Genomic DNA, 16,027 nt, shown 5'->3' with positions numbered 1-16,027 from the left:
TGTCAAAGGAAAGTTACAGACTGAAATAGCTAAGAGCACGATTCATGGAAAAGAACATTAGGTATTAAGGGCCGGCAGGCCCTGGATCTCAGGAATCATGGAGTGCAGGTTCTGAAAGTAGCAAAAGAGCTGTCAATCTGTCTTTTGGATAAGAAGTGAATCCAAGGCACTGGTCACTTCTTGTCACTATAGGGCATGTCTATGCTGCACCCTCCCAAGCCCGGGCTCTGACTCAGGTTTGAGCCCAAGCCCCCTTTCCATCCACACACAAATTATTCTGACTCAAGTCACTAAGCACTGAGGACCCGGGTCCTAGGACCATGTGAGCGGGCTGGGTCAGAGCCTGAGTCCCACTGCAACTCGCATCCAAGTCCTGTCATTTTGCAGCACAGATGCAGGTCAAGCACAGACCTGATTCAGAAGGCTGGTGTAGTGCCATACAGACACGTTAGCGGGCTTGTGGGACCCAGATCCAGCAATTGTAAAGCCAGGTTTAAAATGCAATGTGGACGCACCTGCACGGATTTGGAAACTCCAAATCCACAAGCCTGGGTTCCACAGATCTGGGCTTAGTGTGCTGTGAAGACATATCTGTAGATCCCATGGCATGTTTTGTAAGAGTTAGGGTGTCCTGGTGTCCTGGCCCAGGCCTGGATTAAGGCAATCCAGACCATAGGCACACCACAACACAGGGCCCCTGCAGACAGCCTCACGCCCACACTGTGGCCCCAGCCTCCACTTAGACTGATGCAGGAGAAGGGCTCCAGAATTTACCCCAGGAACCAGGTTGTATTTGCTTTGGTGGGCAGAGACGCACTTCTCTCTTCTCCCGCCACACAGAATGCTCTGCTAGGGTAGTGTTGGCAGAGAGCCTTGCACTGAAGCTCCCGTTGAGGTGCATGCGGCAGGTCACCCGTCTCAGATGTGTTTCAGGCTGTCTGCAGACTCAGGCAGAGGCTGCTGCATCAGTTAAACCCAGGTGACTTTTTCAAGCTTTTTTTGAAAAAAGCTAAAGCTAAAAACTTCATCCTTTTTTATTTTTAAATGGAAGCTGAGAGTCTGATGTGATCACGTGACCCAGGGAGCTGGGTCCTAAGGAACAGACTTATAGTGGCTATGCCCTCATCTGGCTTTGACTGGCCCAGTTCCAGTTTCGGGAACTACATTTGGTCTTCCCCCTTGTAGCTTCAGCTGAAGGAGTTAGTCTGTATTTCCCCTTCTAAAAATAACTGTTCCTGATGTGGCAAGAAGTCTATTTCTAAAGGGTCTTTTTTTTCAGCAGTGGGTGGGTGATCCCTATATGCAGTTAGTAAATTGCCTGGGTGAAAGAAGCTATGTAAATACAAGATTTCATGAGACAACATTGTACTTATTTAGATCTCTAGTGCCTAAGGGGTCCGCTTGCAATGCAAGGCAGTTAAATCCCTGTGCATCATCCTGAAAATTTGTGCCTAAGTGTTCTTTAAGGGGAAAAAGAAATCAGTGTCCCTGATAGTGAAATGCTGCTACTCAGGATTTTACAGTAGGACTGTCAAGTTTTAAAAAGCATATTTAAAAAAATACCCTTTAACAAAATCAGATTATTCTAATTGTAGGAAAATACTGCAGCCCAGTCATGCCCTCAGCCTACTTACCCATCCCTTCACCTCCATTCCTAAAGTTCCAGCTTCCAGCAGCAGCCATAAAGAAAAGAACAGCCTGCCAGAAAAAAATATTTCCTTCCTTTTCCTGTAAACATAGAATTTCCCTCCAAAATTACCCAGCGTGGCGCAGAATGGGTGATATTCTGTCCTATCCTGGTGACAGGTTATAATCTGGTCTCTCATGGTTAGGACCCTATCAAATTCACAGCCATGAAAAACATATCACGGACCATGAAATCTGATCTTCCCCCATGAAATCTGTTTTTTTGTGTGCTTTTTACCCTATACTATACAGATTTCATGTTTCTCAAATTGAGGATCCTGACCCAAAAGGGAGTTGCAGGGGGGTCACAAGGTTGTTTTAGGGGGGTTGTGGTATTGCTACTCTCACTTCTGTGTTGCCTTCAGAGCTGGGCAGCTGAAAAGCAGCGGCTGTTGGCTGGGCACCCAGCTCTGAAGGCAGCACCCCACCAGCAGCAGTGCAGAAGTAAGAGTGGCAATACCGTACCAGGCCACCCTTACTTCTGCGCTGCTGCCTTCAGAGCTGGGCGGCCAGATAGTGGTGGCTGCTGACTGAGGGTCCAGCTCTGCAGGCAGCAGCACAGAAGTCAGGGTGGCAATACCGTACCAGGCCATCCTTACCTGCGCTACTGCTGGCGGCGGCTCTGCCTTCAGAGCAGGGTTCCCAGCCAGCAGCTGCTGCTCTCCAGCTGCCCAGCTCTGAAGGCAGCGCCGCCACCAGCAGCAGAGCAGAAGTAAGGATAGCAGCTCTGCAATTCCCCCTACAATAACCTTGCGACCTCCCCCCCACAACTCCTTTTCGAGTCAGGACCCCTACAATTACGACACTGTGAAATTTCAGATTTAAATAACTGAAATCATGAAATTTATGATTTTTAAAATCCTATGACCGTGAAATTGGCCAAAATGGACTGTGAATTTGGTAGGGCTCTACTCATGATTGCAAGGCTAGACAGAGGAGCTCTTCAAAGAGGAGACTGTTAGCTTTCCGGGAGGGTGGGAGGATGTGAGGGGGCACTCAGCACTTCCCTGTAGCCAAGTTATCAAAATTCCCAATCCCTACTAATGTTTTAGCTTGAAAATTTCTAAGGTGCCTAAATGGCTTAGGAGCTCAAGTCTCACTGACTTGCAGTGGCACTTAGACTCCTAACCCACTTGGTAAATTTTTCTAAAGTGCCTCTTAGCTGCCAAGGTCTTGTAGCATAGCACTCCACAGGTTAGGTACTTCCCATCATTTGTCAGTCTTAAATGTGTTTCTTTTGAATGTAATTGAATGTTCCCTTTGTTCTGGTATTATTAAGAGTAAATGGGAATGCCTTATTGACTCTTTGTATGGCAGTCATTTTTTATATGCCTTGATCAGACCCTCTTTTATTCATCTCTTCCCTTAACTAAAGAATGCTGCTCTCTTCCCTTTCTCTTCATATGGACTCAGAATCACCTGTCTCTGGACCCCTCCTATTCCTGTGTTTGTTTATCTGGGTACCGGAATCTAGTTTCATTTGATCCAAGTTAAATGCAAAAGCCCGAGTGGAACTCTTAGAGTTCGTTATTGACAGATGTAATCTATGTAAGGTATTCTTATAGAGGACATATCAGTGTAGTATCTCAGCACTACTGATAATTTGCTATGCACTTACGTAGAACCTTTCATCTTTTAAGGAAGCACTCCCCAGACTCTATAGAAAGGGGTAATCACTCCCCACTGAAGTGACCTTTTATAACAGTTTGTGCAGGGCATACTGCATCCCAAGGTGGTGATGGTGCAAAGTCACGTCACAGTGCAGCATCGTATCATCCTGTCACCATGTGACTCAGTATCACCATGTGCTTCCGGAATATGAAGTCATTTTGGAGACAATCTCGTGGCTTTACAAGAATGTGGGAGGTTGTGTGACATCCCACAAAATCAGGACAAACTTGCAGCCCCATAAAACAGGGTCTCCAGTATTTGGTAATAAACCTGCTAAGTGAAAGTGTACAATTTCTTGGGTATGTTGATCGATTTGTCTTTATTGATATAGACTGGGGGCAAAGGGAGTGTGTTTTGTTGCCTCTTGTCTTCCCCTGAAATGTTGCCGTGACAGGTCACAAGCCCTTCTCCAGTCATTGCTGTTCAGATTGTTTAAATCCATCAAGTGGGAGCAGGGCTGGGTTCTCTGCCAACGCAAGTGAAATGGCCTCTTTGTGTGGGCCAGCCTGTTACTTGCACTGTTTGGCATTTGACTATATCTCAGTGCTGATTCTGCCCAAGCTAACACTAACTGCAAATTTGTAAATGAATTTCAAGCAGTCCTGGTATGAACCATCACTCATAAAGAAATGCCAGTGAAGGGTTTGAGGGTGGGTTGGTTATGGCTATGGAAGCCTTTTATTCTCCCTCCGTTTGTTTTCTCCCATGCAGAGGCCTTCTGCTCACGTGCTTATCCTGGCTGAGGAGTTCTAAATGCAACTCCCTTTGCAACCCATGGAAGTTACTCCTTGCTCTTTGCGCTGTCCAGGTGCTGAGCATGGTGCCTGTCCAGTTATCCCAAGACACTCTTGATTTGTTGGTTTGCAAGAGGAGATTTGGGGCAGGGTCAATAAGCACCTATGCTCTGTGTCACTTATGCCCTCCTCTTCAGAGACGGCTGCATATTAGTGGTGAAACGAGGGGTGAAACCCCAGCCTAGCAAAGTCAATGGTGTCATAGTTCAGGGTCACTGCACACACTCTAGGCTCCCAGCTCCCCACTCTCTTGGCGGAGACCTGCGTCCCCTCTCCTTCCTGCCTGGAGCCTCCTTCCAGGCTGCACAGCTCCCTGCCTGCATTGTGGGTTCCCCAGCAAGCCAGACTGCCTAAGCAGGCCTGCTTCCCTTTCTCCTCAGAGGCTACAAACAGCCTAAGTGCCACAGTCATAAATCACTACATGGCCCTTTCTAAGCTAGCACACTTATTCTTAAGGGGAAAACCTTACAGAGAAAACATACTAAACCAGTAAAAGAACTTACAAGCATGCTAATAAGCTTATCGGCGATCACCCAACAGTAGACCAATTACTTATAGTCCTTCAACAAGGATTGTGGTCCCCCCCTGGACAGAAGACCCTTAGTCACTTTAAACTGAGGCTATTTATTCAAAAGTCCCTTCTCTGTCTGTTGGTCTCTGGAGAATCCAGTGTGAACCAGTATGTGGGAGCCTGCGCAGGTGGTGGTACCTCTCTGGAGGTTTTAAAACCTCAATGAACTTGCCCCGTAAGCGCCACCCCCACCCCACACACTGTTCTTAGTTCCTGGAGGGCTGTGATCACCCTCCCTCATGAAATTACATACAATCCCTGACCCAGAATGATACATAAACTTAACAGTGAGATCTCCCACAGATATTTTAGGAAATTGCCACATCTGTCACAAATGGCAAAACTCCCGTTGATTTCAGTGGAGCCAGAATTTTCCTCAAGCTGTAGAGATGGACCGCAGAGTTGATGTCCAGATCTGGATTAGGATCAGGCTAGGGTTTGGTGTTCTGGTTCAAGCCTGAATAAGGTTTCAGGTTCAGTTTTGACAGCACTGAAAGCTCACAAGCTGGTTTGGGGAGATTTGGGCCCCAAATGCTGGAAATCTCCCAGTGTCAGCTATTCCCATAAGACTGGAGCTACACCTGAACTAGCAATGGCAAATTGGCTCCTTACAATTTTGGGTCTGACCCAGAATGAAAACTGGGAGGGGGATAGCATGGGCTTGGATCAGTCCTTTGCTTGGAATCCAAAGGTGGTTAGATACGTAATTCCAATTTTGCCTCCTCCAATTGTAAGTGTGTAAGGGCCTATATTCTCCACTGCCTCACACATTTTAGCCATTGACTTCTGTACAGAGGGACTGTTACACACCCCCCATTCTGGTTTGACACTATTTTACACCCATTTTGTTCAGCTTCACCATTTTGATTCCGGCCCCATCTCTACTCAATTAGTCAGAAGCAGCCTTGCAAATCAGTGTGCCAGTGCTCTTCTTGCTGATGTTGCCCATCACAGGGTGGTAGCTAATATGCACCAAGGCAATATTATTTGAAGCTGTCTGAAGCATGATGATTTGAAGACCATAGTCACCACCAAGAAAAAAGAGGATAAGGTTTGAAGTTACCCGTGGTTATGCATATTTTTGTTTTTAAAGCACATGTCTTGGAAAGCATTTTACAAAGAGCACCATTTCTGAACTGTAGCAACTAAGACCCAGATAGCAAAGATGATGGAAGGCTGTGTATTATTGGACAGTAAAATAAGTTATTTGCCACAATAGAGCAAACCGTGGGTGGAAACCGAGTTATTGGGAAATACAAACCCTCCCCAGTATAAGACTGTTCGTTCCCCTCTGTTCTGAACAAATTGAATTGTCTTCTGTTTATTAAGATGGAGCAGCTGCAGGACCTGCTACATTAAAAGCCGAGCTTCAACCAGTTTGGCTAAAGGAGTAACTGCTCTAGCTAACAGCTGTAGTGGACTTTTATCTTCCTATGGGGAGCAGCCTCTGAAATGGCAAGGACACAATAGTGCAGGGTTTTTCTAAAATAAATAAATAAACTTTTAACTATTTTGTGTTTAGTTTTATTGGAAAATCTCTTGAGTTCAGTGTCAACACTGGCTTCCTCCAGCACTAGTGAGGTCTGTCTAAATACAGTATCTAGAGGCCTGCACTCAAACTAATAGAAATCCCTCCACAGATGGTGACAAGAATCTATAGATGTGTGTTTCTGATTGATTTGGATCAATTTTAGCTGTGCCTGCCCCACACAGGAGCATAGTGAGTGGAGCCCCAGTTCAAGATGGGTGACACAGCAGCAGGGGTGAGGAGACTGGGATTTACTCCCTGGGAATGGAGCAGCCCCTTACTGTACCGGAATGAGTGCTGAGGAGCTGTGATCGCTCAACTCCCATCTCAGCGCTTCGCAGGTTTGAGCCTCAAAACTCTTCTCTGCCTCTGCACTTCGCAGAGACATCAGAGCCAGTTGCCCAGAGGTGATGGTCTGCTGGTTAATGACGCCTCTGGACATGCTGGATTTTGTTTAGCATTGTGTTGCTACGCTCTTATGTTTCCACCGCTGTTTTACATGCCCTGTGATAGGTTGTGTTGATGTAGATGTAGTGGTCCTACGATATTAGCGAGACAAGGTGGGTGAAGTAATATCTTTTATTGGACCAACTTCCGTTAACAGAGAAAAGCTATTCCCTCACCCACTTTTCTCTCGAATGCCCTGGGAGAGTCCAAAAAGTAAGGAAGGAATTCAGAGTCTAGGTCAGTGTTAACCTCTTAGCCCTGGTTCTTTAGCCAGGTGATCGCTATGCTATTTATAATAAGGATCAGATAGCAAAGTATTCACAGCACAACTTAGTTCAGCCTTAATGTTTCCAGAACGACGCACATCCTAAAGTGTCCCAGGGTTTTTTTTAGGTTCCCGTATATCCTCATAGAAGCCTGCACCAAGCATTCCATAGGTCACCGTATCGCAGAAGGCTAATAAAGAACACCTTTCACTGTAGCTCTGAAAAGCTTATCTTGTTCTAATAAATGGTATCACCTTGGCTCCCACTTATCTGGTGCCCCACCCTCCTCTGTACAGGTTCTAATTCAAAAAGTGATAACATGTAATCTCCCACTTAGTGGACAACAGAAGCCCTGTAAGGAAACTTTGTACACAGTAACTTTGATGCCAAAAGGAAAGAGGGGATGATGACGGTGGGAAAAATCAAGTGATTAAACAGCTTCACTTGAATGAAAGAGGGTTTATTAAAATGGTGCTGTGCTCTGCTTTACAGGAACTCCAGATTGCCATGAACTGGTTACACTGAATAACTTAACTGCATTCCCAGGATCTGCATAAATAACTTAACACTCAGCAAAAAGCTGTGGAGGAGCAATTCATCCCTGGCATCCTACCACCTGGAAGTTAAGTAGCGCATCTGAAGTCAAACTCCGATACCAACAACTTTTGCCACCAAAGGCTTTGGTGGCTGTTGTATTTCTCCCGCCATATTGAGGTCAGGGTGGTGCCACAAGCTTTCCTAAGGCATCTTTATCCTCTATGCCTGGACATTTGTGCAGCATCTTTCTAAACTGGCACTGACAACTCAGGCCTTCCAGCAACACGAGAAATGGAAGCATTAGAAGTTGATGACATCAGCCCAGCCTTGGAGGTGACTGAAGATTTCTTCAATAGTTTTGATGCCAAGCTGGAAAAGAGTGTGCAACCGTCCGAGGTATATGGGGTGCAGGAGGTTCCTGAGCTGGTAGGACATGAAGTATTCAATCAGATAACGGACAGCGGAGACCTGAGAAACATCACTTCTTTAGCTAAAAGCAGCCTCATTTGGGAACGCTGCAGAAATGGCCTCTTGGAAGCCAATGCTCCGAAAGCGTTCCCTGCCAAAGATCAGTTTACAGGGCAAATGGAGACATCCCCGGATAATCTCTCCTGGGTGGAGCAAAGAGAAGCATCGACTTTTAAGATTTTTAATCTCTGTCAGCGGAGGAGAGACAGGCCCCGCTCTGTGAACGATATCCTAGTGCAGAACGAGGAAGCCTCCACTTTCAAGCCAGGGCATAACCGGTCACGCTCGGATGCAAGCCACATAGACTGGGGACTTGTCTTCACAGGTGCCTCTGTGCAGCCGCCGTCAAGTCAGGACACCAATTGCTCCAGGCTTTCATGCCAATCACCCGCACTAAATAAGGGAGAGGACGTTCAAGGGAACACTGGTACGTACTGGTGCTTCATTGCTTTTACTAATGCTTTCTTTTTAACATTGATCTTGTCTTGAAAAGGAAACTGTTAGCTGCCAGATCTCCAGCTGCTGTAAACTGGCATAGCTCCATTGACTTCAGTGGATCTACATCATTTTAAAACCAGCTCAGGATCTGGCCCATGTTTTTAAAAATAGTCCCTCCCTGCCTGTTACTTGTTCTCGCTTTTAAACGTACACTTATTTACATTTTTCATTTCATTCAGATTGGCTAAGAAAGATATGCTTCTGGTTCTTTCCGGTTAGTTTCATTTGCAGGTTCTCAGGTACTAGGCAGTTTGGATTGCTAGTTTATTGGAAGACTGGTTAATATTAAAAATAAATAAATAAGGGCAGTTTTCACTAAAATGTTAGAAATAAATAATGAAAAATAGGCTTTTTTTTTTTTAAAGACAAACCTGATTTTATTTTTTGGGCCTAAATGACTCTGTACTATCTCTTTAAGAAAGGTTGGGTACTCAATTCAGAAACAACCAAAATTCCAGCACACAATCTGTGCCCTTGTCAATATTAATGCATCTCCGTCAGCTTTGTATGGGACGCAGGAAGTCTTGTTATCGGATGGACACAGACTTTCTCAGTGAACCACACAAACGAAGCAATGTTTCAACGAACTACACATTTCCCTTTTCCTCTCTCGAGCAGGACACTGGAAGAGACTTGGCTGGAGGCCTCAGAAACCCTGAACCAATGTCTCCTGCTGGATGATTGTTTATTTTGCAACTGCCAAAAGTGCGCTAAGCACTAATAGCAGACACAGCCCGTGCCACAAAGATCATACAATCTAAATAAAGACATGGCTTAATAAATGAAGGGGAAAGGAAAAGGAGGACGATAATTATAATAGCCAGACTGTGTGGTTGCTTAGGGTAGTGTTTGTAAGTGACTGGTCCGTGGACTGGTACCAGTCCCTGAGATTTCCCTGACACAGTTTAGGAAGGGAGCAAGCTGGTCCCTGGTCAATCAAAAAGGTTGAGAAACATGGCTTAGGGTGAAAGTAGAGGTGGGCAAACTACGGCCCGCAGGACTGTCCTGCCCAGTCCTTGAGCTCCTGGCTGGAGAAGCTAGCCCCCGGCCCCTGCCCTGCTGTCCTCCGGCCCTCGCAGCCTCAGCGCACTGTGCCGCCAGCGTTCTGGGCGGTGGGCTGCGAGCTCCTGCCAGGCAGTGCGGTGGTGTGGCTGGCTCCGGCCGGGCGGCGCGGCTGCCAGTCCTGCTGCTCTGAGCGGCACGGTAAGGGGCTGGATATGGGACAAAGGGTCCTGGGGGCAGTCAGGGGACAGGGAGCAGAGGGGTTGGATAGGGCGTGGGAGTCCCGGGGGGCCTTTCAGGAGGAGGGGCTGTGGATGGGGGTCCGGGCAGTCAGGGGACAGGGAGCAGGGGGGTTGGATGGGTTGGAGGTTCTGAGGGGGGCAGTCAGGAGGCGGGAAGTGGGAGGGGGCGGGGGCCAGGCTGTTTGGGGAGGCACAGCCTTCCCTACCCGGCCCTCCATATGGTTTTGGAACCCCGATGTGGCCCTCAGGCCAAGAAGTTTGCCCGCCCTTGGGTTAAAGCATGCCTTTAAGTCCAGATTTGCCAAAGAGGTTGGTTCCTTCTTAGTCATCAAAACGTAGTGTCTGAATGGGAGCTGAGCTTTTTTAGAAAATCTGCTCTGTACATTGTACCCCTGCAAGGGGACCCCCGGGGTTCTGCCTCCTGCAGCTTCTCAGCTCACAAGGGGAACATGCCCACTGCTCCATCCCTTCAGGGTACATCCTTCTTCCCATTGCCTGGCTCCTGTTCTGCCCCACCTCCTCCTAGTCCATAATGAGCAGTGCACCCATGGGAGAGTACGGACAGCGCTGTCTCTGTGCTCCCTTGAGTGCAGGGAGGGTAACTGTCTGGTCGTTACATGGGCTAACCCAGGATGGGGAAGGGTCCTGTGCGCCCATGGAAAGGCCAGGCTTTGTGGCCCCTATAGAGTAATACATGTATCTTGATGGGATTATAAATTGTGGATTTCACCTCTTTGTGTGTGTGTGTGTGAATTACAGCATGGGTGTTTGGTATTGTTGGCCAAGCTTGTGAGAACCTTACACTCAGTGTGGTGGCATTTCTCTTTCTGTAGCGTGATAACTTTTAAACACCGGCATCTGTTCAATTCCAACATTTCTGGGAACATTTGACGCATCGGTGGCCAGTGCCCTGTTGATTTTGGGAAAAATCAAACCAAAAGGCAGAAAGTTGGAGACATATGATGCCTGTGCCCGTTCTTTAGCACCCCCACAGTTGGTCCATGGCACCCATCAATGCCTTCTGGCATAGCAGTACTTCTATCCCATCTCTGTCCATCCTCCCAACAGATTTAATTAACACGTTGACAGCTGAATGACTTATCTCCCAGACAGAAAGAGGAATAATGAGTGGAGGAAAGGGGGTGAGAATGCAGGGAATGGGGCATAGAGCAAATACAGCCTTGGCAGTGGGGAGGAGATGGGGGCCCTATTATGGGGGAAGAAGGAAAGGGGTCACATAGAGCTACTAGCATGGTTGGTAGGGGGGAATGGGGGACAGGCAGACCAACTGGCATAGAGGGAAAGGGGGGAAATGGGAGGAAGAGGGTAATGAGGGTTCAGAGCCCCTGCTGGAGGTATATTGGGGGATCCTACTATGGGGCCTGGGAGGAATGGGGGCAGCCAGAACCCCTGCCAAGAGGAGATGGGATGAGTTGCAGGGAGTCCCTGAAATAGAAGGGCATGGGTGGTGCCCAGAGAGCTTGTGGGGGGAACGATGGGATGCAAGGATGTGCCATGACCTCAGCCTGTACAAGCTGCATGACTCTCCTAGTTTTATTTTATACTATAAAGACATTACTTGAGGGGAGGGGTTGAGCTTTTTGTTTGCTACCTTTTATAGTTTCAGATTTGTACCGTCGTATATTTACACTGCCAATGTCCTCTGGAAGCGCCAAAGGATCCCAATCCACTGCAAACCACCGCCCCATCCCGACTGCTTTGTGTGGTACATCCCCGTCCTCACCCAGAGCTCAATGCCAGATCGGGGTTTAAGGATATAAAGCCGTAAGAGGAATCACTCCAGCCACAGGGAGGTGCGACCAACCCTGGGGCGAAGCATGCCATGTTACACATCAGTGCTCCACGACTGTTTAGGAAAGGACGCCAAGAAGAGTATTGAAACTGCAGGTGGAATTTAGGCAGGCAGAAGCGTGATCCAAAAAGCTAGTTGCTTTTGGGGTTCTTTTTTACACTGTAAGAAAATCTAACACAATTTGGAACAGGGACCATAGAGCAGCATTACATCAGAGTGCAGGGATTTGTTTACTGTAAAAGCTGCTCTCACTCTAATCTCTCTCCTTCACTTCCTACAACAGGCTTGAGTTAGATCCAAGGACCCTCTCTACTTGTATAAGCAAGACTTGCTGTTCCTTCCTTTTTTCTAACTGGCTCCTGTTCCAGCTGTTCCCCTCCAGGAGCAGGTGTCCCTTCTGCCCAGGGCTAACAGACAATAGAGAGACCAGCCATCTAGACATCCTGGGGGAGTGCTGCTGCATGCAGAAGCATGTCCACAGCAGATCAGACAGGCTTGCAGAGAATTTCCCACAATCCACTGAAAACAGAACAAACTCTGACTGCAGCACGATTGGCTCTGACTGAAAAAAGCCACCAGGTGCCTGGTCAACTGGCACATGTGGTCACCAAGGGCTTGTCTACAACAAAAGTTGTACTGCTTTAATTATACCACTGTACTTATGTGGTACATCCCTTCCTAGCACAGACACAGTTATACCGACTTAAATGAGCTTATAACAGTCTAGCTTATTCCCCTAAGGGAAATGGATTAAGCTATACCAGTATATAAGGCACCTTTATTCTAATATCACTGCACCCATGCTAGTGGTTGTGCCAGTATAACTATCTTGGTAGAAATCACACCCTCACCAAAATACACCAGTGCAAAAACTGTGTTTAGAGCAGGCCTTAGCAGACATGAAGTCAAAGAAATAGAGCGTGGTCACAAAAGCACAATATCTGCTTTGCCTCAGAGGTCACTGTGGTAAGTACAGCACATGGGGAAGAGAGCTCAGCTTTCTTGGTTAAGGTTTGTACAGTGCTTTGAAGCTGTAAAGCATTATTAGACGGCAGCCACTGAACTGTGACAGTGCAGTTCAAAGGTAGCCCAAGGGAGGGAATCCAGAGAGCTCCATATAGCAATCAGAAGGTCTAGCAGATGTCTACCAGCCAAGGCTGATGCTAAAGATGGGTTTGTAGCAGGGGCTGCTTTCTCTTTGTCCTTTATTTGCCCACATCTGTGTAACTGAGGGACCTCCCTCTTCCCATGACTGCCAAGAGAGGCAGACAATTCTGCATTTCAGCTCTGCATTTTCGCTCCTTACCCTCCCCTGCTGTGTGTGCTTACCACCCCCTTTGCCGCTCTTGAAACCTGGAGTTCCCTGCCCTGCCTCCCACCCAGTTCACCTGCTTCCCACCCAGGCAGAATAAGGACCCCCCCCCCCCCCGCAGCCTATGTCTCTCTGCCTAAAGCTGAGCAAGGCTCCTGTCAACAGGGCAAAGAGTGCAAAAGGTACAACAGCAGAGATAGGTTGACCATATTTCCCAGAGAGAAAACTGGACACCCCCAGCCACTTGCTTGAGGAGCTGCGCCCTCGCCCCACCCTGTGAGGCTGTTGCCGATCACTGGAACCCTGCGGGGAGCCCCCTCAGGAGGTTATTGCTTATCCCTGGAACCCTGCTGCCCCCCATCTGTGCTCCATCCCCCCGCAGGGGACTGGCATCTCCAATCACCCCCCCCCACATTCCTCCATACCACACCCCACTTTTTTTTTCACAAAAGTGGGTATTTGTCCCATTTGCTCTTGCCAACTGATCAAGTCAGCAAGAGCAAATGAAACAAATGCCTCCTTTTGAAAAGAAAGTTGGACAGCCGGGACAGGGCTTAAAAAAGGGACTGTCCCGGCCAAAAGGAGACGTATGGTCACCCTAAGCAGAGATCTTCCATTACCAGGGTAGGGAGGGCTGTCTCCACACTACCTTATCTCAGTAAATTTGACTCCCATTGACTGAGTATAACTTTAATTTCATTAGAAATTAACAGACTCCATGTAAGTGATAACAGCTAACAGCCTACTCCCTACTATAGCAGGCCTACTCATTTCTCACTCAAAATTGGCAGCCAGTGCTCTGGGGCTAGCTTTTATAGCCCATCCATTCCCAGAATTCTCCACAGGTGCCTGAAACAAGTCGCCTGAGAAATCTAAACACACTGAAATAGTCAAATGCCTTTGTCTCTTAAAAATTACTTTGTGCAGAAGATTATATTTACAGATAAGTTCCACAACAGGGAAACTGAGCAGGGCAGGGGAAAGAGAAATATATTAACAAGAATGGCAAAACTATGTCTCCCCAAAATCTCTGGGATGGTTATTTACTGTACACCAGCCCCAACCTTAGTAGACTGCTGTTTGTGTAGAAGTTAGGTGCATGTTGGGAAGATTGAAAGGGTACGTTTAAGAGTCTTTCCCCAAAAGATGTCTCCAGATCTGTAGTGTTTTTCCATAGGAAAAAAAACTTCTTTTATGCTCTGAAAACAGGCTAAACTTGTCTGAATATTTTCCCCCTTTCCGCTCAACCAATTTATGGCTGTTAAGAGGTCAGTAGCCTTTATATTTCTTCCTTCTGAGTTAATAGAGGCCTTTCTTTGGTCCTGAGCACCTTATAAAAAACTGGCAGCTACTGTGAAAAAAGACAAGAAGTGGGTCACAACCATGTGTAACCATGCCAGATAAATATTTCTCATGGAAGTCCCTAAATAAGTATTAAAAATGACCCCATGGTTGATGTTAAGCATACATAGCAGCTGTTTTAGTAATGGGGGGAGTCGTATGAATAGTGAGAGAGGAGGAAAAGTCTGTTATCTCACCCATAGTGAGACAGCCCTTTCTAGAACCCTTAAAACTCAGCTGTTTCTTTTCAGTCCTCACTGGACCTGCTTCCTGGAAAGGAATCTCCTGTTAGCTTGCAGGCTTTCTTAGTCCTTCTAAGACTGGCCAGTTTGTTTCATGAGTCATTACCTACCTAATGACAGGTTTCAGAGTAGCAGCCGTGTTAGTCTGTATTCGCAAAAAGAAAAGGAGTACTTGTGGCACCATAGAGACGAACAAATTTATTAGAGCATAAGCTTTCGTGAGCTACAGCTCACTTCATCAGATGCATTTGCATCTGATGAAGTGAGCTGTAGCTCACGAAAGCTTATGCTCTAATAAATTTGTTAGTCTCTAAGGTGCCACAAGTACTCCTTTTCTTATTACCTACATAGAGTATTTAGTACTATATGCTTATCTGTTCCTGCTGCTTGTTTTTTTTACGACATAGACAAGTGGAACTGGATCCTTTCCAAGCATCATGGAAGGAAAGGATTTGAAAAATGCACCATATGGAAGTGGTATCCCCTTGTGCCTGCCAGCAAAACTGCTAACGCATTAGAAACAAATACTGCTTTTTTTTTTCTTCTTCTTCCCAGTTTCTGTTAAGAGTGCAGTGTTGAGTGGTTAGTGGAACTAGTGAAGAGGGAAGTTTAAGTTCAGGACAGTTATTTGTTTTTCTAGGGAAGCAGCCTGTCCAACCAAAGGGAAAGTATCCGTAGCACCCAAAGAAGGATCACTTAGACTATTAAGTACAATATATGATCAGGTATCTTTGTGTTCACATGGATTTTTTTTTCTTCAAACATAGTCACCTCCTGAGCAGTGCACGTGCTCTAATGCTTCTCATCCATTATTCTTCTCGTTTGTATTACTCTAGGGCTTAAAGGCCCCAATTAAAAGTGGTGAGACTTCGTTGTGTTAGGTGGTGTACTAACACATAATGAGAAACAATCTCTGCACCAAAGAGGGTGCAGTCTAATGCTCCTATGCTACACACATTTACACCTGTGCTTAATTAGTTCCATTGGTTCTGGGACTACTCATGGGAGTAAAATTAAGCACAGGTGTAAATGTTGGCAGGACTGAGGTCTCAATCGACAAGAGAGAAAAAAAGTAAGAGAGACACAAGCACGCAGAGATGAAGTGACTCACCCAAGGTTACCCAACAGTTCAGTAGCAGAGCCAGGGAAATGACCATGGTTCTCCTGACTGCCAGGGTGAAATCCTGACTCTGGAAAAATCAATGGCAAACCTCTCATTGATTTCAGTGGGGCCAGGATTTCACCCCATGTATTTTTTAAAAATCCTCATCTGTGCAACTAATAAATAGTGGCCCAGTAAAGCTGGAAACTTACAGAATGTATATTTTTTTCGCCATTTCTGCTGGTTTGAAGCTTGCATTGCAGTCAGTTTAGGCAGGGAAACATTGTCTTCTCTAACTTCCTGGGAGTTCTGCCTGAGTAAGGACTTCTGGCCCCGTCCCTCTAAACAGGGAATCTTGTCTTCTGGGCTTATGAAATCTATATACTGTTGCAAGAATAGAATGATAGAAAGCTGAGCTCTCCTTTGTGGCTATGTAGTATACTCTGAACTGGGTTGGGTTTGTTTTTCTTTTTTTTGAGCCATACATAAACCTATGTTAATGAACAA

The 16,027-nt window shown here is 46.6% G+C and overlaps 1 protein-coding gene across 3 annotated transcripts in view; it reads left to right on the top strand.

The window, feature by feature from the left end:
- The window catches only part of PLEKHM3 (pleckstrin homology domain containing M3), a 137,758-nt gene that overhangs the window by 6,813 nt on the left and 114,918 nt on the right, over window positions 1-16,027 (top strand). For all 3 annotated transcript variants that reach the window (XM_043505656.1, XM_038422576.2, XM_043505654.1), the window contains one exon: window positions 7,456-8,395. In XM_043505656.1, coding sequence (XP_043361591.1) covers window positions 7,792-8,395 — 604 coding nt within the window. In that variant the 5' untranslated portion in view covers window positions 7,456-7,791. The remainder of the gene's footprint in view (window positions 1-7,455; window positions 8,396-16,027) is intronic.

The sequence above is a fragment of the Dermochelys coriacea genome, chromosome 11 (assembly GCF_009764565.3).
Source record: "Dermochelys coriacea isolate rDerCor1 chromosome 11, rDerCor1.pri.v4, whole genome shotgun sequence".
NCBI classification, from domain to species: Eukaryota; Metazoa; Chordata; order Testudines; family Dermochelyidae; genus Dermochelys; species Dermochelys coriacea.
Note: the sequence above shows the minus strand (reverse complement) of the source record. Positions and strands in the feature narration are given on the sequence as shown.